Genomic DNA, 27,239 nt, shown 5'->3' with positions numbered 1-27,239 from the left:
TAGAACAGAGGTGAGGGAACCCCAAGTCCCCAGGGTGCCCTCCAGAGACTAGGGAGACTAGAGGTCATGCTCCCCCCTGTGCTCCAGTCATAACACACTGCAGCTTCTAACCTGCCCAGGCCCAAGAAGAGCTGGGAAGAGGCTGCCCCCTTGCCTGGACCAGGAGGGGCAATGACGTCTCCGCAAAGGCACTGAGACGCAGAAAGGTACGGGGAAGACAGGGTCGGAAGGCAGAGAGGGGGTGGCCGACACTGCTGGGAGTGACACAGGCAGACAGTGGGATGAAGATGGACGTCACTGGGGCTGCGGGGACAGTGGGAGAGACAGATGGCAATGGGACTGGGGTGGTGGGTGTGGTGAGAGCACGAAGGACAGTGGGATGGATGGGGATGGGACACGGAGAAGATAAATGACATTGTAATTTCCACCTGAGCGTCGAGCAGCCTCTTCTTGGGTTCAGGCAGCGGCTCAGCCATGGCGGGGTGGTCCCGGCGCAGCTCCTCCTCCACCAGCATCAGCCTGAAGGGACGGGCTTCAGTGGGGTTAGTGGCGGGCACAGGCTCAGAGCCCGCCCCTGGAACGCCTGATCCTGGGGAACCCCCACGGCTCCCCGGGGAAATCCTAGGTATCCTCTCCCTCCCTTCGAGTCCCTCCACTGCCAAGACCCCCAGAGACCCTCTATTATAAGGAACATGCTCCTCCCCTTGCTCTTCTGGATCCCTCATGTCTCTAAGACCTCTACGACCTACACACCCATCTTTAGACAACCGTACCCCTCCCCTAGGCCCTCTATGGCTCATGACCTGGATTCTCTGTCCTCTGTCCCTGACCACCCCCGGGGGACCCCGAACCCAAGAGGGGTCCCAGCACTCGTTTGTCTCTGCTGACCTTGCTCAGACTAATTTAGGGACTCCACGAGAGTTACAGAACCTCAATTAGAGCCGTGGTTTCCAAAAGGGCTTCCAAGTCAAAAAGCCCTCAGCCAAGAGGACATTCAGAATGGATCCAAAGGGACTGGCTGGTGCGGGGCCTAGGGTCACCCCGCCTCAGCTCTCAGGGTATCTGACGCCTTTGATGAGACACCTCCTTGGCGCTCCGGGTTTGGCGGTGCAGTTGAAAACCAGGCTATTCACAGGGTCATCCTCTCTCTATTGGGACACCTTTCCCCAGGCACGAGGGGGAAGGTCTGCCCAGGTTGGAAGCAGCTGAGGATCTCTGCTTAGGTTGGAAGGAACATCACAGCCTGGGTTGAGAATGGCCAATGGGAGTCCTGGCCTAGGCTGGATCCAGAAACAGTGATGGGTGGCCAGGAAGAACCTTACTTACTTCACAAGTAACTCTATCAGGAGAGAGATCAGGGTTTAGTAAGAGGGCATTTCGCGCATTGAGCAGTTCCTCCCCCTCTGGGGTTGCCACCCGGGGAGTGGGCTGGTGGGCTCTCCTGATGGTCGCCGAGATAGGGGGTAGGGAAGGAGGCGGAGCTCTCTTGCTCTCTTCAGCCGCAGGCTCTCCCTCGCCCCACCCCTCCCCAGGCCGCCCCTCACCTGCCAATGATGCTCTTGATCTGTGAGTCCTTCTCCACCTGCTGCTGCCTCAGCCTCTTCTCGCTCTGCTCCAGCCGGGCCTGGTACTGCATCAGGATCTTGCTGGTCTGTTCTTCTTGGGACAGCAGCCTCCGCTCATATTCTTCCAGCTTCCGGTTGGACATGTGCAGCCGTTCCTTCAGTGAGTGGATCTCCTCCTCGTACTCCTTCACCTGCCCGCCGGGCACACGACCCCGCACTGTGAGGGGCCGGCACCCTGGTCCCCCCAGCCAGCCCTTATCCTGCAGGCCAAGCACCCCACCAGCTTTGGAGAAGGTCCTTCCTATGGAGCTGGAGCAGGGTCAGAGACTCCCACACCCCAAGAGGCATGCTTACAGCCCCTCACGTGGACACTCAGACAGGAGGTGCCTACCAGCAACCTAGAGACGTGTAGGGACAACTGCGTATACTCGCAAAGACATGATCCTGGCTGTCCTACGTGTGACTCTCTCCTAGCCTCTGTCTCCAGCCGGGGCCTGGGAATCGAGTAATGCCCCGACGGAGTCATCTTGGAACGCCTCTCTCGTCGTAGTAACTCGAAATCCCCACCTTCGAAGGGCTTGGGAGAACCATTCCATCCGGCCCTATTGAGTCTGGAGTCTAGAGTGTGCTGCCAGGGATGGGTGGCTATTGAACAGTCAGTGTTGCTAAAGCTGACCGTTCAATTCCTCCATTTTTCCAGCCACGTGTGATTGGTGCTCACTGCTACTAACTACAGCTCATTCTCGTCACTCTGTGAGGCACAGCTCTACTGGACAGTGCTAGTCCCGGGCCTTGCTCAAGGATTCCACATCTGCAGAGAAGACGCAGTCGGAGACTGTTTCTGCAGCCTCTGAAGAGGGTCCATCCACAAACCCCACTCCAATCGACATGCAAAGGAGAGCCGCTTGTTGACTGCCAGCGAGGGACTCCTCGGGGCATTAGGGCTTAGTTCTCTCACAGAACTTGAGGGGCAGAGGCTGCGGAACCCAGTCTTCCCCGATCAGTCCTAACGTATGCCTCTGCTGCAACACCCACTTCCATAAACCTCACTTCAGCACCCCCATGTTGGCGGGGTGGGAGGTCACTCTATCATGCCGCCGCGCTCTTCCTCAGTGTCCTTAGAACCAGGGCTTCCCTCGTGGCTCCCCCACCACGTGGGAGTGCTTTGGAGCCCTCAGAAGCCGAGGGAGTCTTGTGACCCTCTGTTACCTAACCCCCATGAGACTGCGAAAACCACACCTTGTAGTGCACCCCAAGCCCCTCTCCCTGCCCAATTTACAGATTAGCTCAAGCTGCCAGTAAAGGTATGTCTCTTCTCTTGAGCTGTCCCAAGAAGGCAGGGCACTCTGTTCTCTGTTCTCCCTGGGAAAGGGTGTGGGGGGAGGCCTAATCTAGTTCATGTCGACAATGGGTACAACGGCCTGCAAAAGAACTGACGGTGGCTTCTAGTTGGTGTCCCCTCCCAGATGGACAGCCCTCTTTGCTTTCCACTCAACTTTCAAGACTCGACCTTGAAGGCTTTGCTGTGGGTAAAGGGAAGGTGGGGGGGGGGGGGTGTAGGTTTGGCAGGGCCCCACGTACCCTATCCAGCCGGCTCTCATCCATCGATTTAGAGTACTCCTTAAGTTTGTACTCTTCCCGCTCGATGTGGGCGCTCTCGATGTCGGCCGACAGGTGAGGCATATTGGAGACCCAGGCCACTGTTCGTTCAGAGGCTGGCATTGTGGGGTTCAGCGTGGATGGTGTCTGAGAATGCTGGGATACAGCAAGTGGCAGGGGCAAACAGAAGAAGGTGGGAAAAGACAGGGTGCATTTAGAGAGAGTACAGCCAAGGTGATGCTGGCACCGACTCGCCCCCTGCTCTACACGCATCTGCCCACTGCTGAGCGCTCTCGGAGCCTTAGCTGGAATGTGGGTGCCCCAAGGGCTGGAATTGTCCTTGTGTGTTGTACACTTCCTTACCCATAGTGCCTAGAACAGCTCATGGGACACGGTAGGTGCTCTAGCTACGCATCCATTGAGTTGATTTCAACTCCTAGCAACCCTACAGGGCAGAGAAGACCTGCCCCACAGGGTTTCCAAGGACACGCATCGTTGGGGAAGCTGGCTGCCACAGCTAGCTCCCTCAGAGCAGCTGGTGAGTTAAGTCCAACCGCTGACCTTTAGGTTAGCAGGCGAGCACTTTAACCACTGCACCACCAGGGCACCCACGAACAAATTCTAACTTGTAGACCACAGCCTCTAGCCCACCCCCATTCCCTGCCCCATCTCCTGGTGCCCTCCCTGCTCTCTCTGTATCCATCTGGTCCCTTACCTGCTTCGTGATGGAGGGCTTGAGGCCCCCACCCCCTCCTCCGCCCCCGCTGCCCCCGCTGCCCCCGATGCTGCCCTCCTTGCTGAGGCTCTGTTGTCGAGGACGAGCGGGGCCGTAACTCGGCTCCGGTGACTGCAACAGATTCCCGCTGGAAGGCCGGGGTTTCTGGGCAGCGCTGACCGTCAACTGCTGAGACTTGCCCCTCTGTAATGGCGGCGGCTGGCCTCCGCCGCTCCCACCGCTGCCCCCACCACCACTCCCACCTCCAGGCCCTGAGGGGGCTGGCCTCTGGGGGCCGATGGTGATCTGGGGAGGGGACAACATGTGCTGCAGGTTGTCCTGGAGTGAGAGCTGCCGACGGGTGAAGTCAGTGCCAGAGGGTCCAAACTCGTCACTGTAGCTGTGGCTGTGAAGGATGGAGGCAGCAGGGGGCTTGGGGACCCCTGAGGAGAGGTCCTCACTCTTGCTATAGCCATGGAATGGGGCAAAGGTGTCCCCGGGGGGCTCTCCGCCTCGGTGGTGGTGATGGTGGTGGTGGTGGTGATGGGAGGAAGGTGGGCCGTGGCCACCGCCCCCTCCGTGGACCCCTGGGGGGCCGGGCCCATCAGCCGCCATGTGGAAGAGAGGGTTCTGGAAGGACAGGGGGATGCGAAGCTGTTGGGCAGGGACACCGTCCGTGGTGACACCCATCTGGCTGAGGCGCATGCCGGCGGCCGTGATGGACGAGCCACTCCCCTGGGAGAGACGCCCAGCGGGCGCGGGCCGCAGCCCCAAGGCTGCTGTCAGCGAGGCCTGGCTTGAGTGCAGCAGGTCCCCCACAGCTGCCAGGTTGGAAACACTGCTGCTGTTGAGACGGCCGCCGGGCCCGTCGCCCTGCAGGTCCAGCATGGACACGCTCTTGTTGACACTCAGCATCTTCTGCTCCGGCTCCGTGATGTCCGAGCTGCTCGTGCAGTATGCCGGTGAGGAGCGGGCCAGGGGCGGGCGGCTCACATAGAACAGGTCTTTACCCCCGCCTGGCGGTGGCGGCGGTGGCTTCTCCTTGGTTGGGGAGGGGAGGCGAGCCATGTCCATGGAGCTGTTGGAAGACAAGGGGCAGGCAACGGGGGCTAAGACCAGGTTTCCAGGCCACGGAGTCTGCTGTGGTCCGACCCAGGCGTGGGGATGCAAAGTGGGGACCCACGGGCGGTGGGAGGCTAAGAGCTGGCAGGGAGGATGGGAGGAGGTGCCTGGGAAGAAGGGTGGGGGTAGGCCCCCAAGGAAGGGAGTGAGGCCTAAAGGGGGTGGGACTAGCAAGAAGAGGGATGAGGGGCAGCTTCCGGGTGGATATGGAGGAGATGAGGGTGCACCTAGGAGAATTGAGGAGGGGGGAGGGGAGAGGCGCAGAGGAGAACAGAGGAGAGAGGAGAGAGGAGAGGAAAGCCCCTCACCTGTTGAGGCCTCGAGCCATGAAGGACTGAAGGTCGATGGAGCTGGAGAGAGATGGAAAGAGGGGCAAGCACAGACCAAGAGCGGGAGAGAGGTAGGCAGGCGAGACATGAATGAATAGAGGCGAGGGGAGGACAGTGGGATGGGGAAGGAGACACAGGCAGGGGAATCAGCTGGGCAACCGTCACAGCAGCAGCAGCCGGGGACTTGGGCACCGGGCCAGCCCAAGGGCTGCCCTGCTATGGAGCAGGCTCTGCTCCCAGGACTGCCTCCCTAAGTGCTGGCCCAGGGAAGGCTCGGGAGGCCCTGGTCGTGGGCTGAGCGGTGCTTAATTACCAACTAGGGCCAGAGGTATCTGACTACCATGCCCACCTGACTGAACCAACACATGCTTGCTGAACTAGAGCCCCAGACAGTGGGGGGTCCCCCTAGCTGGAAGCCTCAGCCTTCTGCTGGGGCTCTGATTGCCCAGCTCTGTGACTACAGGGCTCCCCGCCTACCACTGACTGTACTGCTCCTTCCCATTCTTCTCTGAACAACCGCCTCTTGTCCTGTTCCTTCTAGCCCAAGAAAGACAAGCGGGGGGTGGGGTGGGAAGAGGGCCCCAGGTGGGTCTCTGGGACAGGCAGGCGCTCACCTGTTGAGGTCCCGCATCATGTAGCCCTGCATCTCAGCTGACGGCCCCCGCAGCACCACAGGCTGAGGCCGGGCCCGCTCGCTCTGGCGGCTCGGCTGCCGTTGGATGTTGGGGTTCCTCAGAGCGGTGCTGATGTCGTTGAGGAGCCGGGGCAGGGGCCCCAGCTTCAAAAGGGCTTCCTGGAAGGGGGAGGGTGTTACCTGAGGCCCCAGGAGCCTCTGCAGACACTTGGGGATGGGGTAGAGGGGCACTAGCTGACCTTGCTGAGCTGAGGCAGCACCTCCCAGAGCAGGGCATGCAGTGTGGAGAGCTCTCGGCCCAAGTCAATGTAGCCCTCAAAGCTGCTGCTGTTGGTCAGCGTGTCCAGGTTAGAGATCTCGTACAGGAACTGCTGCATGGAGCCCCACTCCAGCTCCAGAAACTCGTTCATGAACGCCAGCGAGTCCTCCTTGGAGGTGAACCTGCAAGACAAAGGCAAGGCCCCATCACACACAGGGGAAACACCACTGCCCACCCACCTCCAGGTCTCACAACGCGGCCCCCAGCCCTGGCCTGAGGCCCCCCTCACTTGGAAAAGTTGGCCAGGTTCTGGATGACCTTGGCGATGAGTGTGAGGGTTCGTGAGGTCTGCTCGTCTGGGTACTCCTGCATGAGCCCAAAGAGACTGGGCGACATGATGGCTGGGCAGAGGAAGCGCAGAAAGAGCGAGGCGCTGATCAGCCTGTCAGCGATGTCCTCCCGGCCTCGCTCTGCGCAGCGCAGCCGCCAAGAAGCAAACACCTCTTTCAGCTCCCTCGGGAAGACGCTGAGGGAAAGGGATGGGGAGACAGAGAGAGAGAGAAAGAAAGAGAGACCGGGACTGAGCCCCAGAGACCCTCAGCTTCCAGGGAACATGCTGAGGGGGGTGGTAGGAAGTGAGGGTGTGGAAACAGGTGAGAGAGACCTGGAGGAAGGGACAGCAGGAGGAAGAGGGCCATGGCCAAGGGGACAGACAGAGTAAGGAGAGAGAAACGGAGGGGGCAGAGAGAGGGAGGGAGAGAGACACGTGGGAGAGCGACAGAGGGTGTGTGTGAGAGAGACAAGGAGAGGAGGAGAAGAAAGACAGACACCAGGGAGAGACAGAGATGGGAGAGAGATGGAAGGTCACTTGAGGTACAGGGAGCTCGGACCCCCCAACTCTTCTGGATTCCAGGAAAATGGGGATGAAGGTAACCCAGGCATGATCCCCAGTCCCTGGAGCGGCTCACAGCTCACTCCCCCGCCTTCCCGTCCCACTGACACCTTAAACTTGACTTGTGTAAAATGGAGCTCACCATCGCCCCCACACCTCCAACTGGCTCCTCCTCCTCCCCGACTCCCCTGGTCCCGTCAATGAGGCTACCAGTCTCCCAACTACCAACCCCATGGCCTCTTGAGTCATCTCCTTCCCACAGGCAAACCCCCTCCTTTCCGACCAGCTGAAAAGCTTGCGCCTGCTCCCTGGCCCCCAGGATGTGCACAGCAGCCCCTTTGTACATGCCGTGCCTGTGTCCCCACCACCGTCCCGACTCAGCATCTGAGCTCCATCCACCTGCACCCATTAACAGCAGCCCCGGGTTGGCCTGGACTTCATGCTTGCTCCTCTAGTTCCCCCCCCTGAGCTTGTTGCTTACGGAGCAATCTCCACATCCATAATGGTTCCTGGACTGGCGCCTTTAGCGGATCCCATGACCGACTGATAAAGCTCCAACCCTTCAACCCAACCCTGCAGATTCTAACTACTCTACCTGTCTACACCTCTCCCACCATATACTGTATTCAACCTGCCCTCATCGCTGCTCCCCAGAGCCCCTGGGCCATCCCAACTGTCCGCATGCACCTTCTGAAACACCTTTCTTGCCTACCATGTCCTTGCTTCAGAACCTGTCTTCAAAGCCCAGCCCAAGGGAGACCGCTTCCACAAAGTCTTTCTGGCTTAAACTGATGCAGTGCTGCCTCCTCTGACCTTCTGCTGCATGGAGGCCCCCTCACCCGGCGCTTAGCGCCTTACCATAGCTGCTCTCCAGCTACCTGAGCAGCCGGCTGCTCTCTGCAGTGGCGGCTAGGGCTAGCCGTCCTCCAGCCTTTCCTGTTCTCTGACGCCCAGCCGCAACCCTTCATCCCAAACCCAGTCCTCTTTGGGGACGGACAGATGGATGAACAGATGAACACACGACTCCCCCACCCCACCCCCAGCCCCCTAGCCCAGCGTTCCCAGTCTCACCAATGGGAGTTGACCACCTTGCACAGGGCCAACTCACAGCACATTCGCAGGTTGGCCTGGTGCTCTGCCAGACTGGACGCCGTGCACTTGATGGGATCCACCTCACAGTTCTCCTCAGACTCATACAGAGCACGGATGAACTCCCCTGGGGGCGGGGCACAACAGAGGGGAGCGTGCTTTCCAAGGGCAGGGGCAGGGGGGCTGCCTGATGTGCGGGCACTGTGGACGTGGGTGTGTGTGTGTGGGGGGGGGGGGTGAAGGCTGGAGTCCCGGGGCTTTGGTGGGTTTTCAAAGAGGAGGAGGACCTGAACGTGAGGTCGTACCAATAGCATCCTTGAGGTATTTCTGACCAATCAATCGCATGTACTCTTCTATGGCTTTAGTGGCGAGCGTGTTCTCTCGGAATATGAGGTGCTCCCGCTCCATGAATCGGTCCACTTCAGACATGGCCATGTCTGAAAGGAAATCCTGCGGCCCAGGGGAATGCCAGGGTTGGCCTGTGCACAGCCCAAGCTCAGGAAGACAGTGTCCTGTCCCCGCTGCCCCTCAAGCAAGTGGGCACTCCTCCCGAGGACCCTGCACTCACCTTGGCCTTGCCTGTGCTCTGCAGGATGTGAACTAGGGCACTGGCGACCTCCTCCTTGCCCTTGACATTCAGGGCAGGCTCCAGTACAGCACACAGCATCCGATAATGGTTGGTGACATACTCCGCAAACTCTTTATATAGCTCCATGGGCAGGATGCTCATTGTTTGGTAACGTGCTTTAAGTCTCACCGCTGGGCACCCTCCTTTGCCCTTGCCCCCTGAGCCTCCCCCAGAGCCACCTCCCCCTCCTGCCCCCACACCCCCGGACCCACCACTGCCAGTTGGCAGCGTTACTGGGTACCATTGCTCGGTGAAGTGGCGCCCAGCCAGGGTGGCCACAGGCACAGTCACCAGACCAACATAGCCCGCCTTGTCCTTCTTGCGCTTCTTGTCCGAGTCCCGGTACAGATGCAGCCGGAGGGCCCGGACGGCCGGCAGGTTGTTAAACTCAAAGTGCTCACCCCAGAAGACTGTGTCCCCTGAGGCGGAGCGGGGTTTGGAGGTGGTGCGCGCATACAGCATGTCATCCAGGCAGAGCTCACAGTAGTACCGCTTCTTGGGGGGCAGTTCCCGGGCCTCTATGATCCACAGCTTGAGCACATTGTCCACCCGGCGGCTGTTGTCCTGGCAGGGGGCGGGGAGGTGGCCACAGTGGATCAAAACGACAGAGAGAGGGAGAGAGAGACCAAAAGCAGAGGGACAGTGAGACGGGAGAACGTGGGACAGAAGACATAAACAGAAAGAAAAGTAGCTCGCATAATACACGACAGAATCCATATTGGAAAGGAGCTTAAGAGCTAGAATGAGAAACCAATCGGAAATTGTGAAAAAAGAAGAAACAAAATTGCACTGTACTGGGTGAGGCCTGGCAGTTGGCATGAAAAGGCCCGGGGGAGACAATTGGCCACAGGCTCATGGTGAGGCTCAGGGGCTGCTGCAATGAGTTACAAAGAGCAGGTGGGGCGCACTATTTGGGTTAGATGGCATCCGGCACTAGTTCTTGAAGGAGGTCGCTGAGAAACTAAAGGCCCCCCAGAGGAGGGCGCCCGGGACACGGAGCTTGCAAGGGACTTGATAGAGAGCCTCCCTGGCCAAGTTGGGAGCATTTCTCTTGGGAACTAAAGAATCTTGAGGTGGACACAGACATGTGGAATTTCTGAACCAAGAGGGGCCTTAGATCATCGCGTTCAACCCACTCCCACCAGTGTCACAGAAGGGCAGCCAAGGCCCAGGGACCTGGTTCGCTGCAGTTCCTGTATCCACTAAAAGCTCTCACACAGAAACTGGCGGGCCCCCTGTTGGGGTGCTAGGGAGGCCTTCTTGCCCAGAGGGAAGCTAGATCAGGGGACTTCCAGAATCCTCTCAGCTTAAGTATGACTCTATGGTACCAAAACCAGCCCAGAAGACAGCAATGGAAAAAGTAAAAAAAAAAAAAGCAAGGGTTCAGCGAAAAACAGGGGCACCCCTTGCCCCTCCAAGTCTTCCCCACCTCTGCCCCACTCCTCTCTAGGGCCCTGGCTTCCCTGGTGGGTGGCTCCCTGTTTCCCCAGGTCACACCGCCGTGGCCCCTTCACATCTCAATACCTTGTTGGGCTTGACTGCCCGCTGCAGGTTCTCGATCCATTTGTCCCTTTCGGCTGCAGACCGACAGGCAAAGCATTTTGTTCCTGAGGATGTCGTTACCTAGAAGAGGACACGGGGTCGAGCTGAGAGACGAGGCTCCAGAGGGGAGCTGACTCCTAGGAACTAGAGGCTCCACCACCATCGCTTCCTCCGGGGTCTGGCTTCTCCTTCCTCCGAGTCGCTGGAGTTTCTGTCTCCTTGCCATCCCGACCTGTGGCACTTGCTCCAGGCTTCTCTGCCTCCACCTACCCCTGCCTTGGGGCCCTCCCCGGTCTACAGGGCCCAGTACCTCAAAACAGAACTCCTGCCCCAGGATGGAGCTGTGCACAGGCTTAATGATAGAATCTTCATCCAAGTTGAGCTCCAAGGCCTCGGCCGCACTGCTAGGGCTCAGCAAGGACTCATGGGAGTGTGACTCCTTAAAGCTCTGCATCAGCCGGGCCCTGGCAGGGAGAAGGTTCCGGAACAATGGTCAGGCTCCACCCCCACTCCCACCCCACCCCCTCTCACGCTTACACACAACACAGGGGCTGCCCTGCATCCGCAGTCTCTGGGACGGAGGCGTGGAGATGGGATTTCTGGATGCCCCTTCTCATACAGACAGTGACAGAAATGCAACTTCTCCCTGGGGCAGGGAGAACCACAGACCCTTGTTAAAGAGCCCTCCCCAGTGCAGAGCCAAGAGGTTGTGAGGACTGGGGGTGCCGGGATGGTCAGTGGCAGAAAATAGAAAGAAGTGAGCCAGGGGGACTTCATGGAGACTATCAACGGAAAGGGAAAATGGAAACACCAAACCCACTGCCATCCACGAGGTTCCGACTCCCGGGGACTCTGCAGGCCAGAAGAGCACTGCCCCGGAGTAGACAGGCTCATCGTTCTCCCTCCGGCTCGCTCTGCTGACCTTGTGGTCACTGCAGTCCCATGTGGAACCCGCTGCACCAACAAGCTCCATAAGAGCAAAAGAAACGGCATTGGAAACCCAAAGTGCAGCAGAGATGGGAAGGCCCGGCCTGGGGCTGGTGTGCAGCTGGGACCACCGACCGACAGATAGCAAAGGATGAGAGGGATAAGTGAATGAATGAGTGCATGCAATAGGAGGACATCCACTTCCGTGAAGGCAGGGAGGGCAAACCCCGAAGAAACGGGAGCCAGCTATGGGCAGGGAAAAAAGAATGAAGACTGAGGAGGACGGGGGTGGGTGGTGGGGGTGGGGGTGGGTGGGGGAGCGAGGAGATGGGCAAGCAGCAGCAATGAGGAAGACAGCTACTGGCAGGGAGGAGGAGGCTGGGGAAAGACCGGAGAAGACCAGAGGGGCCGCTAGAGAGAGGAGGGGAATGAAACATTGAAAACCACTGCAGGGGAGCGAGCCCCAGACCCAGGGACTGAGTGGCTGGTGGCCGGTGGAATCAGGGGATGGTAAGGGCCTAAGAGTAGAGAGCAGTAGAAAGCGGGAAGGGAGCTGGGTGTGGGAGCCTCCCCGAAGCTATTTATAGCAGCCCCGTCATTGCTCCGGCTGCCGTCAGCGCGACGCTCCCCCGGCCCCCCCGCCCCCGCGGCCAGGAATACCATGCCCTTACCCACCCCCCCTCCGCGCCGGCCCCAAATCCAGCTCTGGCGACATGGGAGGGGGGGCAAAGGAAGGTGTGACTCACCTTACCCCAACCTCCCTACCTGCCCAATCCTGGGGGCGGCCAGACATAGGGGAAAGGGAAGATGGGGTTCTCCCTGGGGAGTGACTGGATAAGAGGGAGGCCTGCGAGGGACCCCCAAGAAGCAGTTAACACTGGCAATTGTCAGGTCTCCTTCAGCCCCAGCTGCAGGTCTGGGGGCCCTCTGACTACTTCCTCAAGCCTCAATCCTGGTTGACCCCACACCCTCCTGCTCCTGAGGCCCCTGCCCTCCTCTACGCCACCTCTGTTGCCCTCTGTACAGTCCCTTCTCTAGCCTGAGCCTCCATCCCTTAATACCCAGCCTAACCCCAACCTGCTCCCCTGGACCCCAGCCCTTTCCAGCAACCTTCCACCTGGATCAAATTACCCCTTCCAGAACCAGCCCCCCCTCCCCCACCACCACCACTCTTCCAGATCCCTCACACAGTCCTCCTTCCTCCTAGGGGGCTTCCTCACTCCTGCTCCTCTACCCCTGGGCTGGGGCCCATCCTCCATCAGCTCAGAGAACCCTTCCTTGGCTTCACCTTCATTCCCTTAGTGCTTCCCGGTCCATCCAACCCCTACCCCCACACCACTTCTATCCCCCATCCCAGGCACCCCTGTCCTGCTGGTTACAGATCTGGCCGGCTCCGGCTCCTCCTTTGTCCTATTCTGTCCACTGCCCCATAACATCTCTCCACCCACCTGAGTCCTTTCACCCTCCCCATCTCACGTCTAAGCCCCCCACCCCGTGACTTCACACGCTCCAGCCCCAGTTACCGGTCATGGTCAGCACTTCGGAAGCGAGGCAGGATCTGGCGGAAGCTGCTGGTCCGGTCAAGTTTGGGTTGTGACTTCGTACGTTTGATGGAGCTTTTTAGCCGGCGGCTCAGGAAGCCTTGCTGGGAGGGAGATGGGGATGGAGTGGGTTGGGGCCAGGTCAGTTCTACCTATTCACCCCTCCTTGGTGGAGAGTCCCTGGATGGAGGTGGGACTGGGAAATAAAGGGAAGCTGCCAGAGGCAAGGCAAGGGGTTTGTGAGCCCAGCTACCAGTTTGTCTTCCTTCTCTCCCACGGGTGCGAGCGCACACACAAACACACGCACCAGCCTGGAGAAGGGGGGGCAGAGCCCAGAAGGGGAACACTGAAGGGGTGGGAAGGCACACATTCTATTCTCTCTCTCTCTCCCTCTCCTCCTGCCCTTCTCAGAGTCCACGGGGGCTGGAGAGGAGGGGAACCAGCTGAGCCACATCTGGCAGGCGCCTGCACTCACTCACCGAGGGACGGAAGGGTGCAGCGGGGGCGGCCTCCATGCTGTACTGCTTCCCCCCTGGGACGCTCTTCCTCCTCGAGCGACCCAAGTGGTATTCTGGAGGGGAGGAAAAGGGTCAGAGGGGAAGTTGTCTGGATATGGGGGGTGGGGAGGGTGGGGAGGTTTCACCCTTGGCCCAGCACATCCTCCCCACCGCCCTCTGCCCCAAAGCTCTGGCCTCACCTACCCCCCGGAAAACAGCAAGAAGAGCAGCGGCGGTGGAGAGGCTGGTGGCGACGGGTAGGAGGGGGCAAGGAACCCGAGCCGGAGCCCCCCGAAGGGGAGGGGGTGGGAGGCCTTAGGCCCATGACTCTAGGCTGGGCAGTCAGCAGGGGGACATGACTGGGAGGGTTAGTAAAACCCTAGTAATAAAGGGCCAAAGATGCAGGGAAACTAGCTCCCTGATGCCCCTGCCAAGAAGGGGCTAGCTGGGGGTGGGGTGGGAATGATGGGTCAAAGGTCATTGCCCACAGGGAGGCTAGCCTCTATTCCCAGCTAGAGACATCTTCGACCTGTCCCCACCTTCCGGGATCCCCTTTCAGTCCAGGGTGCCAAGGCTGTTTCATGACCCCCTCCCGAGAATGGAGGGGAAGTCCTAAAAGGGGCTTGGAGAGGTAGCCTTCAGGAAACCCAAGGAGAGGGCAGCAGGAAGGGGCCAGTTCCACATGCAATGCAGTGGCCGGCACTCCGAAGGGAAGAGGGAAGGGGAGAGAGAATGCCAAGGAGTGGGGGGCCTGGCGACGGGGCTCTGGGGACTCCCAAGTGATGGTGGGGGCTGAGGAGGCTGGAAGGTGAATGCGGATGAAGCTCAGCCTGGCTTGAGTCTGGAGCGGTGACGGCTAGGAGGGAGGCAGAAGCTCTGCAGCTAGCGGATTTAGAGAGGCTGAGGGGCTCCAGGAGACTGAATGTGTGGGGGGATGCCAAGCTCCGGTTCCAGCTCCAGAATGGCTGCCCAGGCCTGGGCTCCCCCTTCAGCCCCACAGTCACCACTGCAGCCAATTGGGGGGCAGGTGCTGCATCAGGGGCGGGGCCACCATCTCCACGGCAACAAGAAGCTACAGGCTTGGGGGTGGGGGAGTTGAATGGTGGTGGACCGGAAGAGCTGCCTGTTAACCCTCTAAGTGCCGGTACAAGGGAGGACCAGTTTCATTTTCAGTCTGCTTCCAGAATTGCAAACTGCCCTAGAATTAGCCTCTTTTAACCTACAAAACCCAAGGGTCAGGAGATTCGCCCACAAAAGTGTGGATTTCCACAACGCAGGAACTCCCATCACTTCCCCAGGAACACACCGGTGGAGCACAGACACATACACTGAGCCATGGGGGACGCACGGGTATGAGAGGGACAATACCAGAGAGCAGGAGGGAGCTTAAAATAAGTAAATGAGGAGCTTGGTACTTATGGGTCCCCGAACGGTACACATGGTTAATGTGTTTGGCTGCTAACCCAACCATTGGTGCCTCAGAAGAAAGGCCTGGTGATTGAATGCCAGAAAAAAAATAACCGCCTTTGAGAACGCTATGGGACACAGTTCTACTCCGACACGCCTGGGGTCACCATGAGCTGACGCCCCTCCATGGCCATGGGTTTAACTGATGTGTGCTTAGGAGACATACAGACAAGGTGAGTGCAGCAGGGGCAGAGCTGCACACCCTGCAGGATAGGGGCTTGGACATATGTGAACATCGCAACAAGGGGTACACCCTTGGACCCAGACACCCACATGAGAACTGCCAGTGTGGACGTGTGGCCCAAGTCTCTAGGCAGCACAGGATGGAAATGGACATTAACCTTGACACACACACACACACACACACACACGCGGGGGAAGGGAAGTTCAAGGGGAGGGAGGCGCAAGACTTCAGAAAGTTTGTGGCGATATGGAATGAAAAGATAATGGAACTTTTCCATGAGCTTTCTAAAGCCCCCTCATCTAGCCCCAACACCAGGAGGATGTCAGTTTAACCCCTGCAGTGCATGCTGGGGTACACTGTCAGCCCGACTGACACACCCGAGTACCTCAGGCCCCGAAAGCACAAGGATCCTCCAGTCATACCAAGAATTCTACCACATCCACCCTGACTAGGGACAATCCTATCTGCTTCCCCATCCTTCCCCAGATTCCCAACCCAGGTACTACCTGAGAGTGACTGCCACCAAAGAAAAGCACAAGGAGAATATGCTAACGACCCTTCTGTGACACTGACAGCTGCTTCTAAGGGTTCCAGGTCATCTCTTTCCTAGTCACACTTATCTGTATTTCTCAGGTATGGCTGCCTCCATCTCATTGCAGGGAACCTAGCTCAGCCATGATTTTCACATGCAAGCGTCTCTGACCAAGTCTGACTTCAGAGCCATTCCGGTTTGCTTTGGAACTAGGGAATTGACAAAAGGAGCACGAGTGTGCTAATGGTTTGCCTGGCTCAGGGACTAAGAACCATGAACTCACGCCTAAGTCACAGGTACACGGGGGCCACACGCACATGCTTACAAAGACTCTCACTGCCGCAAGGAAAATAGCAGAAACACTAAGGAACTGAGGGAGGGGGGGGCGCAGAGTGACAGAAACACAAGACATCCTGTTATTAGTGCTGCCTGCAGTGACATGTACAAAAAACACATAGCATGCCCATGGACACACACAGAGCAAACCTGATTAGCCATGCACTGTGATCCTAGGTCTCTAGAGTCCATGCCTCCACAATGTATACACGCATGCACACACATAGCAGCCACCTACACAGCCCCGTAACAGGCATTATGCATACACCCACACAAGTACACACCCTGTGTACACACACAATTGCACACACACACACACAGAGCTAGGGCTTTGACTCCCGCCTCTCCAACCTCTCTAATCTTATCTTCACCCAAAGAATCTCTCTCCGCCTCCCAAACCCCACAAATCCCTAATCTTCCTTCTGGCCCTTCTTTTTCTCCACACCCGCTAGCATCTCCTCAAGGGGGCAAGGGGCAGGGGCAGGGGCAGGCTGAGAGAGGGCTAAGGTACAGGAGTGCACAGAGTTGGAATATGGGGCAAAGCTCAAATGATGGTCCCTGCCATGACAGGGTCCACTGTGAAGCAGCCTGTGGGTCTGAGTGGCCTTCCATATCCAGCCAAGCTTGACCCCATAGGGCCTACATGAACCCACTGCTCCCTTCAATCTTGTACAAAGAAAAGGCCTCCCCAGGCCCCTTCTTCTACCATAATCTCGATCCAGTTCCCCACTATAGACTTTGTTAGCCCCTCTGCTCTCCACTAAATCCAGCCCCAGTCTGTCTCCCTGGCTCACTCTCTGCGCCCTCTCAATGCTTCTCCTCACTTTTCCTCTTAACCATACTCCTGTCCTTCTTGGCTTCTCTGCTCCTACTCCCCGACCAAGCAGAGGTTCACCAGTGCCTCGCCCAAGGGTATTTCATGCAAGGCAGGATTCCAAGAACACACACTCTTTCCCCCACAACCACCACTCACACACCACCCACATCCAGACACGCCCTGGACACCCATGCTGGGATTGACACAGATACTCGGGCCAATGGTGGTACATGCATGCAAAGACACACACCTGCCAGCAGGGACACAGAAAATCTTGCTCATGCAGCCACACATCCCCATATGCAGGAGGTGAGCCCTGGTCAAAGGCATGCCTGCTCAGGGTCAGGGGTGACATGGTCCAACCATGGCCTCGGATTGCCCGAGCCAGTGGCCAGCTCCGCAGCCCCTAGACAGCAACCTGGCAGACAGGACATGGCAAGGCACATTTACACTCGGTTGACTGCACATGTGTGCACGAGAACTCAGGCTCCTGAGTGTGCACATGACACTGACACAGAGGGGACACAGTCATGGACACAGACATACACACACACACAGAGGCGGGCACATGGGTTGCCCCTTCCACGGAGGCGCTCCAAGACCCTCCCCACCAGCCACCCCCGCGCGATCGAGACCCTTGCCTCCACGAGAACGACCCCCGAAACCCGCCCCCGACCTCCACAGCCCCCCTTCGGTTACCATAACTCCCCCCACTCGGAAGATGCAGCGAGAACATGCGGAGGGAGCAGCTGCCGCCGCCACCGCCGCCGCGGCCTCCCCAGCCCCCCTGCCCGCGCCCACGCACACGCGCGCCCCCGCCCCCCGCGCGCGCCCGGAGCTCCCCGCCCCCACCCGCGCTCTCCGTCCGCCCGGCCCCGCCCTTACCTCGCACCGCCCCCAGGAGAACCGGGAGGGGCGGGGGTGTCCCCGGTGGGGGAGGGGCCCCGCCCCAGCGTGGAGTGGGGGCCGGGGAGCCGAGGGAGAGGAGGCGGCGCGGCCCGGCCCGGCTCGCGCCGCCCGGCGCGGCGGGGGCGGCGGCGGGGCCCGGGAAGGCCGGGACGGCCCGGACGGCCGCGCGGTGACGGCCGCGGAAACGGCTTCCTCCGCCGCCGCTCCCGCCGCTCCCGCCGTTGCCCGGGCCCCGCCGCCGTTGCTAGGCGACCGCTGCTGCCGTGGCCGCCTCTGTCACGAGCCCCGTCGCCCGGAGACAGCGCGAGAGAGACGGGGGAGGGGGCCGAGGGGACCCCCCAAAACAAACCCGGCCTCCCACCATCGCCCCCTGAGCAGGACCACCGCCCAAAACAGAAGAGCGCATACGGGGAGGCTGCGGATTCCACCCCAAGGGGGAGGAGTCCTGGATCCAGTACCCCTCAAAGATACAGGGATCTCCTCTGGCTCCAGCATCCACTACTTAAGCACACACCTCTCCAGACCGATCCCCAAGGCCCCGGTGACCTCGATGTCCCTGCAAACCCCCTCATTTCTTTACAAATCCCTGACCGTCTCGTCTCCCTGAACCTTAAAGGTTCACTCTCAACGAACTCTTTCACGAACCCCTCCTCAGATTACATGACGCCCCACTGGCCGACCCCTCAGCCTCTGTGGGACTCCAACACGGCGATTTCCATATAGTACTGTCAACTCCCAACATGCACTGGTATCCCTACTGGCCACACACAGGGGGGCAGGCCAGGGATCCCAGAAATAGATAGGACTATATGGGCTGAAGTGCCAGACCCAGGGACACATGACAACCATGCTCCGTGACCATGTGAGCATCCTGGCCTGGGCACACAGGTATGCACGTGTGTACATAAACACACATGCCTTTACCAGATATAGACCGACCTCTCCCTCTCACACACACACACACACAAGCACACACAGATGTGGCAGACATCATACACATGTTCTATACACACTCCACCACCACCTCCTGGTTTTGCTCACAGACATGTGCTACCTACATACATCATGGTCAGAGGTTTCCATGACAATGACACATCCCTAGCCAGCCACCCTCCTGGGTCCCAGAGCTGGACCCCCAGGCAGTGAGGCCCCAGCCTATCAGAAGAGGGGTGGAGGGAGGCAAGAGTTGCGGACAGGCCATGGTTCTCCTTGCAGGAGAGCCACTCAGAAGTCCAGATCCCTGCGGGGCAGGGGAGCTGGTGGGAGGAAGGGCCCACCCAGGGAGTCAGGACATGAGGCCTGGATCCCTAGTCCTGGAAGGGGGAATGCAGTGCAAGGGGGTAGTGGTGAGGGTTTTTTTTTGGGGGGGGGGGCGCTGAGGGCGTCTCTCTGCACCTTGGCTGCAGATCTCTGTTCTCTGCCTTCATCTCCCCTCACCGTTCCCATGGAAACCTTTTAAGCGAACTTCTCAGGAAGACAAAAATCTTTTTTTAAATGACTAAAGCGGGGGGTGGAGGGGGGGGCAGAAAGAGGGAGAAAAGGGAAGAGACAGATGGAGAGAGGGAGAGAGTTGGAGAGACAGACTGAGCAGATAACTACAGACAGCAAGGAGATGAGATGGGGGTCTGATGGAGTTCTCTCGCAAGCAGAGGGGTTGGGGGACGCTAGGGGGCAAAGAAAGTCAGAGAAATAGGGGAGGAACAAGGAAAGGGGTGACAGAATTGCAGAAAATAGAAACGGTTACGATGAGAAGAGGAAAAGCGGGCAAGAAAAGAGGTAGGGGAGCCACATGACAAGGTCTGGATGAAGAACCACCAGGAAAGTAGAGATGGGTAGCGGCATTGGGCGGATGGAGGGCGGGGGCAGGGCAGGAACTGGGTCAGTCTCCCCAAGATCCCAGACCAAGGGTTGAGAGGAGCGGCGACGACAGGAACACTTGGCCAGGAAGCTCGAGATCTAAAGAGACTATTTTTACAAGAAAACGGTCAAACTTCGCTGCTGGAGTGGAACAGGGTGCGAGGCGGAGCTGAGAGACCCGCTGGGACCTCTCACCCACCGCCCCTGCCCGGCTCCAGATCCCAGAGGCAGGCGGGCGGGCGCCTTCCCGGCTCCCACACTCAAGTTGTGAGACTTGGTCTCCACCCCTTCCCACCCCCTGACAGCTCCGGTTCCCCGAGAGTCTTCCTTCCCCTGCCAGGCCCTCCCCCCTTCCCTTGGCCAGCCCGGTCCACCTTCAGCCCTCTCCCGGAGACTGAGACTGTCCGGGGCACGGGAGCCTGCTCGGCCGCCGTACCATGCTCGCCGTGGGGCCGCCCTTCCACAGGCACGGAGACCGTGCGTCTCAGCAGTTTGTTGCGACTGGACTCGCTCCTCCGGTCCCGGATCAGAAGGGGGTGGATCTAGGGATGGGGGGATGTGTCAGGCCTCCCGGGCAGAAAACTTTCCTCCTCTAACCCCTCCCCTCCTCCAGGAAGGACGGGTACCCTTTTTTTTCCCCCCACCATGCCCACCTGGTGCCACGTGCCCTCTTCACTTGGAGAGGGCGTATGTGTCTAGTTGAGTGGGTTTCTCATCCCCTGCCCCGCGGACCCTCCCCCCACCCTATCTCATTCCTTCTGTGCTCTCCTTCTCCCCCACCCTTCCTCTTGAAACACCCTGGGGGGAATTCTCCCAAGCCCTGCTAAGCTCTCCCCATAAGCCCCCAGGAACCCAGCTTCCCCTTGACCTTGACTTCCTCTAGTCCTCCTTCCCTTCCACCCTCCCACCTCCCTCAGCCCCCTTCTCCCCCTCCTTGCCTGTCACGGGGGACCAAAAGCTGCATTTATAATCAGGACCCACAGCTTGTCTCCCTCCCACGCCCGGCTTTCGGCCAGCCTGGGACCCAATCTCCCCTCCCCCAAGAGGGCCTGGTCACCTCCCCCCACCCTTCATTTCCTTCCACCATGCCTATTTAGTCTCTCCTGCACCCATGATCTTTCTCTAAGCCTTGTCCCCAACTCGCTCTCACCACCACTTTCTTCCCAACCTCCACACCTCTCTAAGCCCCCCTCCCCTTACTCTATCCCTAACAGGGACACCCCCCTCACTTGCCCTCTCCACCTCCATCACCAATCCAATTCCAACGACCTATGGAAAACTGCTCACCTTTCCCTGTCGTCCACACCACTTCCTCACCCCACCGTAGCCTACCTCCAGGCTCTGGCCACTGTGCCCACTTCACAGGCCCCCTGGAATGATCCCTCTGTGCCAGTCCTGCATTGCCCCTTCATCCATCCTCCCTGGCCGTCCGTCTTCCCAACAGTAACCATGCCTATGGGTTCCAGTTTCCCCAGGGTATCCTACAGACTCCAAATCCCTGGTCAAGGCCAAACGACCACAGGTAAATCGCTAAAATGCCCTCCAAAGTCCAAATCTTAGCCCCCATTACCACCATCACCTCCGTCGCTCAGTCACCAGACCCTCCTCTTGGCTGAAGCCCTCCCCAGCCACTTCACCACATTCTCATCTGTTGCCCCAAGCCCCTGGACACCTCGATGGGCCCTAAACTGCCCCTACTCTTTGAACCACATCCCTGAGGTGTCCACCTTTCACATTTGCACCCCTGTTTTCTCAGATCCATCTTCTACTGCTGCCCCATCAGAATCTACTCTCTGGGAGTTGTCCAATCACTCTGCATGGCCACCACATTCCAAAAGGACCCAATTCATGTTAGGTCCCCTCCCCAACCCTTACTTACTTCTCTAAACTATTACTCACACTCCCAGTACTCCTCATCCCCTGCGCCCCCCCCACTTACATTCTCTTCTGATGTCCAACCAGTCCCTGGTGAAGCCTCCTCAGTAGCTCTCTGAACACCCCCCCCTGCATCCATTGCACAATCTGCCTACTGCCATCGTCTCACCCAGTGGCTTCCAGCCCTCCCCCAATCACATGCCTCTATCCTTAGTTTTTTGGGTCCCCCAGGCCCCCCAATCCCCTCTCTGCATTCTGTTCCATCGATGGGCAAAAGGGAGAGGGCTACCATAGATCTCTTAGGCAGTGAGGCCTTCTGCAAGGCCTTCGATATCCTCCCCATTTAACGTATACATGGCAGAAGGAAACAGTATGTGGTCCCCAAACCTCCAGAACCACATTTTCTCCCCAATACTGAACACGGTCCTCAGAGCCCTCCTGGTCAAGGTGAGAAAATGCAAGCCCCTTTCATCACACTCCAGTTCCCCTGAGCGGTCATCTCCTCTCAGTGCTTCCCCAGGTTACTTGTCTTTGTCTGCCTTCTCTTTACTCCTAACTCGGATTCGCTACAATGTTACATTGTCTCTCTCCATTCTCCCGTGCTACCCAGCGCTCCTTCCCCAGCCTTCTCACCCTGCTCACCTCGTCCTCATCCAGCATGAGCAGCTGGTTCCCAGAGATGATGCAGAACCGAGGGTTCCAACCAGGACGATCGTACGGGGAATGAACGTATTGGGTTCGGTGCATAGGGGGTCCCCGTACATCTGGCGGGGGCAGAGACACAAACAGTAAGGGAGACACTATGCATTTGAGAGAGGGGGGCCTAAAGTGGCAAGATGACAAAAAGTGGGGGAAGGGACCCCACCCCGAGATCACAGGTGAAGGTGAGGTAACTGGCACCTCTAATGGACCAGAAGAAAAGTCGACACAACTGGCAAGAGTGGGGAGAGGCAGTGCATCACAGTGTTGGAAGAAGGAAGACAGAGGGTGGTCAGGGAATGGAGCTGAAAAATGTCAGAGAGTGTACATTGGGGGGCAGAGAAAGACAAATGAGCTCTCCAGCCACCTTGGGAAAATAAAAACGTTAGACGTGCAGCACATTTATCAGAAGTGAAAAGAGAGATTTGTGGCAGGTGTCTGGGAAGAGGGAGGGCATCCAAATAACAGATGACAAGGACCCGGGAAGGGACACCACCCATCTGTAAGGGAAACAGAGGAAAAGCTACACAACTGAGCAAGAAAAGTAGGCGGGGGGGGGGGGGGAAGGGGAGGACTGGATAATTTGGGTAATGAGATTCTGAGAACTAAACATCTAGAAAAGAAACAAAATGAGGGAGCTTACCTGATTACAGAGTCAAAACTTGACAGGGCCTCCCTCCCCTCCTTCCCTTGCCCAACCCTGCTCAATCCTCAGGGATGCTCTGGTTCCTCAGAGGCTATGGAAAGATGGCTCTAGTCAGTGTCTGGCTGAGTGAGGCAAGGGAAGAGATGGGATGAGGGAGGTAAGAAACACACCCTGGTTTGGATAGGTCTCTTTCCTGTGCTCCCCCACCCCAAACACAAAACTCAAGAGGCCATCACCACCACCCCCTAATCTCCTAAAACTGTACAGAAGTCAACCCCACCTGTTAGCAACCTCCTTAAGGCACACAGAGGGTACAGGGGATGAGAGCAGAGGAAGAATGGACTATCCAAAGAGGAGGCTTCCAGAGGCAAGGATGGGGAGAGGGTGGGGAGAGGTAGAAAACTTTTAGAAGAACAGGAAACTAAGGTCGTCCTTATTCAGAGGGGCCTCCACACGAACACACATACACACACACCCCGGCACTTTAGACTGCCTCTCCTGTATATTTCATGGTTGCCCATCATCACAAGGATTCAGGGAATAAGCCCTATGGAGAAGAAGTCAAATCAGTGACATCAAAGTGTCAGAAAATGGGCTCCATGAGGACAGAAATCAGATTTAAGGTATCAGAGTCAAAGAGGGTTTAAAGGAAGAAAAATCAAACTGTGTCACTTTCGTGGGAAAATTAACAATGGACAGCGTGGGAGCATCGGTCTTTGGGCTTCATTCCAACCAAATAACCCAGAGTGGTCGAGCTTTTAAAATTCAGGTTTCTTTCCGTTTGAAACATGTCCCTCAATTTCCCCAACCTCCACATCACTCAGAGATTATCTACAAACTGCAATACATGGAAACTTCCAGTATCTCAGTGTCATCTCAGAGTTAATGGATACTTTCTTGATAGAGATCACAGTATCTAGGCTCTGAGATGCTGCAGGTAGCTTGCCCACAAGCACTCAGACACTGTTCATTCAGAATACTAACTGGTTACTATTTATATCCATTATGGAGGGGCTGGTCCAGGTTGCAGCCAAAGGCAGGCAAGGTGGACTTTAGGAGGAGCCCTGGTGGCATAGGTTACGTGTTGGCTAACTGCAAGGTTAGCAGTTCAAAACCCCCAGTGGCTCTGTAGGAGAAAGACAAGGCTTGTCTACTCCCACAGAAAAGTAATGCTCTCAGAAACTCAACAGGGGCAGTTGCCCGATCGGGTCACTAGGAGCACTAGTTCACTGCCAGTGAGTTTGGTGTTTATTTCTCCTTGGGAGCGGAGAAGGACACTAGCAACTTTGCTTAGGGGCAAACTCCAGAAACAAACACACACTCACACACAGACTGTTTGGACTTAGGGAAGGATGATTCCAAGAAGCAGAGAAATGTGGCTGAGAAAGGGAAAGATTTAGTAGAATGAGAAAGTCCACCAAGGTTCAAATGGAGACATCTTTTAGCCCCTCTCGGCTTCACCCATGAAAACTTCAGTGTCGATGTACCCCAAATATCCAAGAGGAATGGGTGACAGGAACTGGGCATTAGGAGAAAGTGGGTAGGTACAGGTCTGTGATGACCAGATAAGCAGGGTAGGGAATAGCTGGGGGACAGTAACAGGAGTGGATCTATGAAAAAAGGAGACAGAGATGATAGGAAATCTCTAGGGGCAAGAAAATGTACCAGAAGGGTCCAACTGGGCATGGGGAATAGACACTGAGGTGGACCCAGTAGGGGGGCTAGGACAAGGGGGTTAAGAGGGAGGGAGTGGAAAGGTGGTGTACACACAGCAGGAGCTTCTATACAGAAGAGAGGGAGTGAACAATAGATACCAGAGTGGGGACTAACATAGGGGAAGGACGGCAAGGGGACTCATATAATGAACGGACACCATATGGGGGGAAAGATATAGGTGATGGACACCAGAGGAGGGAGGGGGAATGGAAAGAAGGATGGGGGCGGGGGGTGTGGGGTGGTAATAAAAGTGGTCAAATGAAGGGTGCAGACAAGACCCCGGGGAGGTGGTTTAATTGGTCAAGAGTCTTAATGAAAGTCAGAGTTTAGGCCAGGGTACTAATCTGCCCCACTCCCATCATTCAATCCTACTAGTATCCAACCTCCAACCCCCCACCCCCACCCCAAACAAACAAATAATTTGGCCCTCCCCTTGCCCTGGTGTCCCATCCCCCAACCCATTCCCTCTCCTCTCTTCCCTCCATCTGGACCCTCCAGCTCCCCCACTCCCCAGCCTCCCTCTCTCTCCATCTGGCCCCTTCTTCTCTCCTTCCATCCTCCTTTTTCCCTATTCCCTACCATTCTTTGAGCCCCCCCATTACCCTGCCCCCACCTTCTTGGCCTCCCTTTTCACCCCTGTTTTCATCCTCTCCTCCAACCCCTCTCCTAAGACTCTGCCCTTCTAATTCCTTGATGTTTTCCTCACCTCTCAGCTCCCATCCAAAATTATGTCTGCAGGTCTCCCCCAACCCTATCTTTCTACCTGTTCACTCCTTTCTGGCTCTCTCCCCTGCTCATCATTTTCCCCTGAGTCCCTTTCAAGGCCTGTTCCCCAGCCCCTCCGTCCCCTCTCTCTCTCTAACCCCCTGGCTTCCAATCCCTCCTTCCCCATTGCTCCCACCTCTGCCTTCCCGGTCCTCCCCTCTCCCTCCATTTCAGCCGCTCCTCTCCCTAGCCCCAGCTCTACCTCCGCCCCCTGCCCCTCCCCCTCTTGCCCCCCCATCTGGCCCTCCCCCTCCCCCCACCACCGTACCTCTGAAGGGGGCATAGGACATCGCGGGGATGCTCCCCCGATGGATGGAGGCTCGAGACCTGCTCATCAGGCCTGGGGGGGAGGGGGCGGGGGGGACGGGGTACGAAAGAGAAGAGAGAAAGAGGGGGAGAGAGAGGGGGAGAAGGAGGAGGAGGTGGAGGAGGAGGAGGAAAGAGGAGGAGAGAGGAGCGGAGAGGAGCAGAGAGGAGGAGAGAGGAGGAGGAGGAGGAGAATAGGAGCCAACGGCAGCAGCGGCAGCCGAGGGAGCTAGCAAGAGAGAGAGAGAGAGAAGGGGGCGGGGGAGCGAGCGAGCGAGAGAGCAGGAGGAGGAGGAGGAGGGAGAGACTCTGCAGCCCCCACCCCTACTCAAGGAGCCCTGAGGAGAAGGTCCCCCCAAACTGGCAATCATTCCAGAGAGGGCGAGCCACTGTGATGATGCAAACCATAAACCTTGAATATGAGAGACCCCAGACCCACAGAGGAATAGCCCTCGCTTTGCGAGGGGCGGGATCTAGCACTTCAACTCCTTCATGGGGGGGGAGGGGGTGGGGGAGAGGGTTAATCTGAGGCACAGATACATAATACTCAAGGAAAGAGACCCCGGATTTTAGAAAAGCCCCCAGAAGGAGTCAGAGAGCAAAGCCTAAGAACCCAATCTCAAAAAACGGCTTCCCCAAAGCCACAGAAATCTCACACTCCAGACCCTGAGGTGGTGATTTGGGGGCCAGGATCTAAGGCAGGGACTCAGAGAAAATGATCGGATTCAGAAAGAACCCCAGGTTCAGAAGAACCCCACAGAACTGAGGCCCAGGGAGTGTGCAAAGACCCCCCGAACCGACAAGAAACTGCAGGCTCCGAAACGGACAACTCCGAGACAGAAATTCCGGGCTCAGGGAGGGGAGGGACTTCTTTAATTCAGTGATGGAAAACTCAGGAGATCCCAAACTTATCCAGAAAAATGGAAACCCCTGAATAAAAATAAACTCAGTCCCCGGAAAGACCCCCCCCCGCCCCGCCCCAACCCATCTACTGAAAGGCCCCACAGAGAACCATCCTAGAGAAGTGAAAAACAGAAGTCTCAAGGAGACCCTAAATAGAACTCTGACTTTGTAGTTCAAGGAAACTCCATCATACCCACCCACCAAACCAGTGACCATGGGCACAGTGGGAGGGGGTTACTGGAGAGGGGTAGCAGCCAAACCACTTTTCTCTGCCACCTCTCTTGCTTCTCATTGGCTTCTCTCTGCATTTTTGGGGGGTGGTCACAGAATGTGCTTGCGCCCTAGGGAGGGAATGTAGGGCAGGTCCTGGCTCCTAAGGGGCTGGATTAAGGGAAGGAGGTGGACCTGCCCTGGAGAGTGGGAAAGGCAGGGAATAGCGGGACAGAGCGACCACCACTATTTCAGGTGGCCCTCTCCCTCCCCTCCTGCTATGGCTAGTTTGGGAGTTCAAGAGAGGTGGGGCGTCCTCAGCCCCACTTGCATTCTTCTAGAACCCATTTACAGGGTCTCGTTCTGCCCACTGCCAGTGCATCATTTTTCGCCCGGCCAGGTTTTGTCCTGTGCCTGCCTGACCACGGCCCCCTGCCCAGAACCAGCTGGCCTCTCCTCAGACCGTCACCGGTCTTCTCCCAAGCGCGGGCACATCTCAGTCGGGACCTCGAAGACAGGGGCGCTCTCCCCGCCCTGGACGTTTTCTCTCCTCAGACCCGCCCCCTCCGTAAGAGCCCAGACCCAGGGTAGGCGCTGTGGACTACTGCGTCCATCCCGGGGCTTAAAGATGACTCCCCACGCCCCAACCTGACGCAACGGGTCTGCGGGGTCTCCCGG

General features: G+C 57.8%; 1 protein-coding gene across 5 annotated transcripts in view; it reads right to left on the bottom strand.

The window, feature by feature from the left end:
* SYNGAP1 (synaptic Ras GTPase activating protein 1) overlaps window positions 1–25,809 on the bottom strand; it is a 30,766-nt gene extending 4,957 nt beyond the window's left edge. For 2 of the 5 annotated variants that reach the window (XR_012785417.1, XM_075555472.1), the window contains exons 1-17: window positions 25,411–25,808; window positions 21,959–22,080; window positions 19,878–19,983; window positions 13,322–13,413; window positions 12,825–12,946; window positions 10,685–10,838; window positions 10,357–10,455; window positions 8,773–9,396; window positions 8,510–8,654; window positions 8,187–8,331; window positions 6,513–6,749; window positions 6,204–6,405; window positions 5,945–6,123; window positions 3,880–4,957; window positions 3,147–3,320; window positions 1,545–1,756; window positions 429–532 (exon numbers count right to left, since the gene is read on the bottom strand). Coding sequence is in view for 3 of the 5 variants with exons in the window: in XM_075555472.1 (XP_075411587.1) it covers window positions 469–532; window positions 1,545–1,756; window positions 3,147–3,320; window positions 3,880–4,957; window positions 5,945–6,123; window positions 6,204–6,405; window positions 6,513–6,749; window positions 8,187–8,331; window positions 8,510–8,654; window positions 8,773–9,396; window positions 10,357–10,455; window positions 10,685–10,838; window positions 12,825–12,946; window positions 13,322–13,413; window positions 19,878–19,983; window positions 21,959–22,080; window positions 25,411–25,477 (3,822 nt within the window). In the remaining 2 variants the exon portion in view is untranslated. Of the gene's footprint in view, window positions 1–428; window positions 533–1,544; window positions 1,757–3,146; window positions 3,321–3,879; window positions 4,958–5,944; window positions 6,124–6,203; window positions 6,406–6,512; window positions 6,750–8,186; window positions 8,332–8,509; window positions 8,655–8,772; window positions 9,397–10,356; window positions 10,456–10,684; window positions 10,839–12,824; window positions 12,947–13,321; window positions 13,414–19,877; window positions 19,984–21,958; window positions 22,081–25,410 lie in introns of all 5 variants that reach the window. The other 3 variants (XR_012785416.1, XM_075555470.1, XM_075555471.1) reach the window with 3 other exon arrangements.
* Window positions 25,810–27,239: the final 1,430 nt, after the last annotated feature.

Source organism: Tenrec ecaudatus, chromosome 7, assembly GCF_050624435.1.
Source record: "Tenrec ecaudatus isolate mTenEca1 chromosome 7, mTenEca1.hap1, whole genome shotgun sequence".
In the NCBI taxonomy this organism is placed as follows: domain Eukaryota; kingdom Metazoa; phylum Chordata; class Mammalia; order Afrosoricida; family Tenrecidae; genus Tenrec; species Tenrec ecaudatus.
This window is presented reverse-complemented; position numbering and strand designations above follow the sequence as displayed.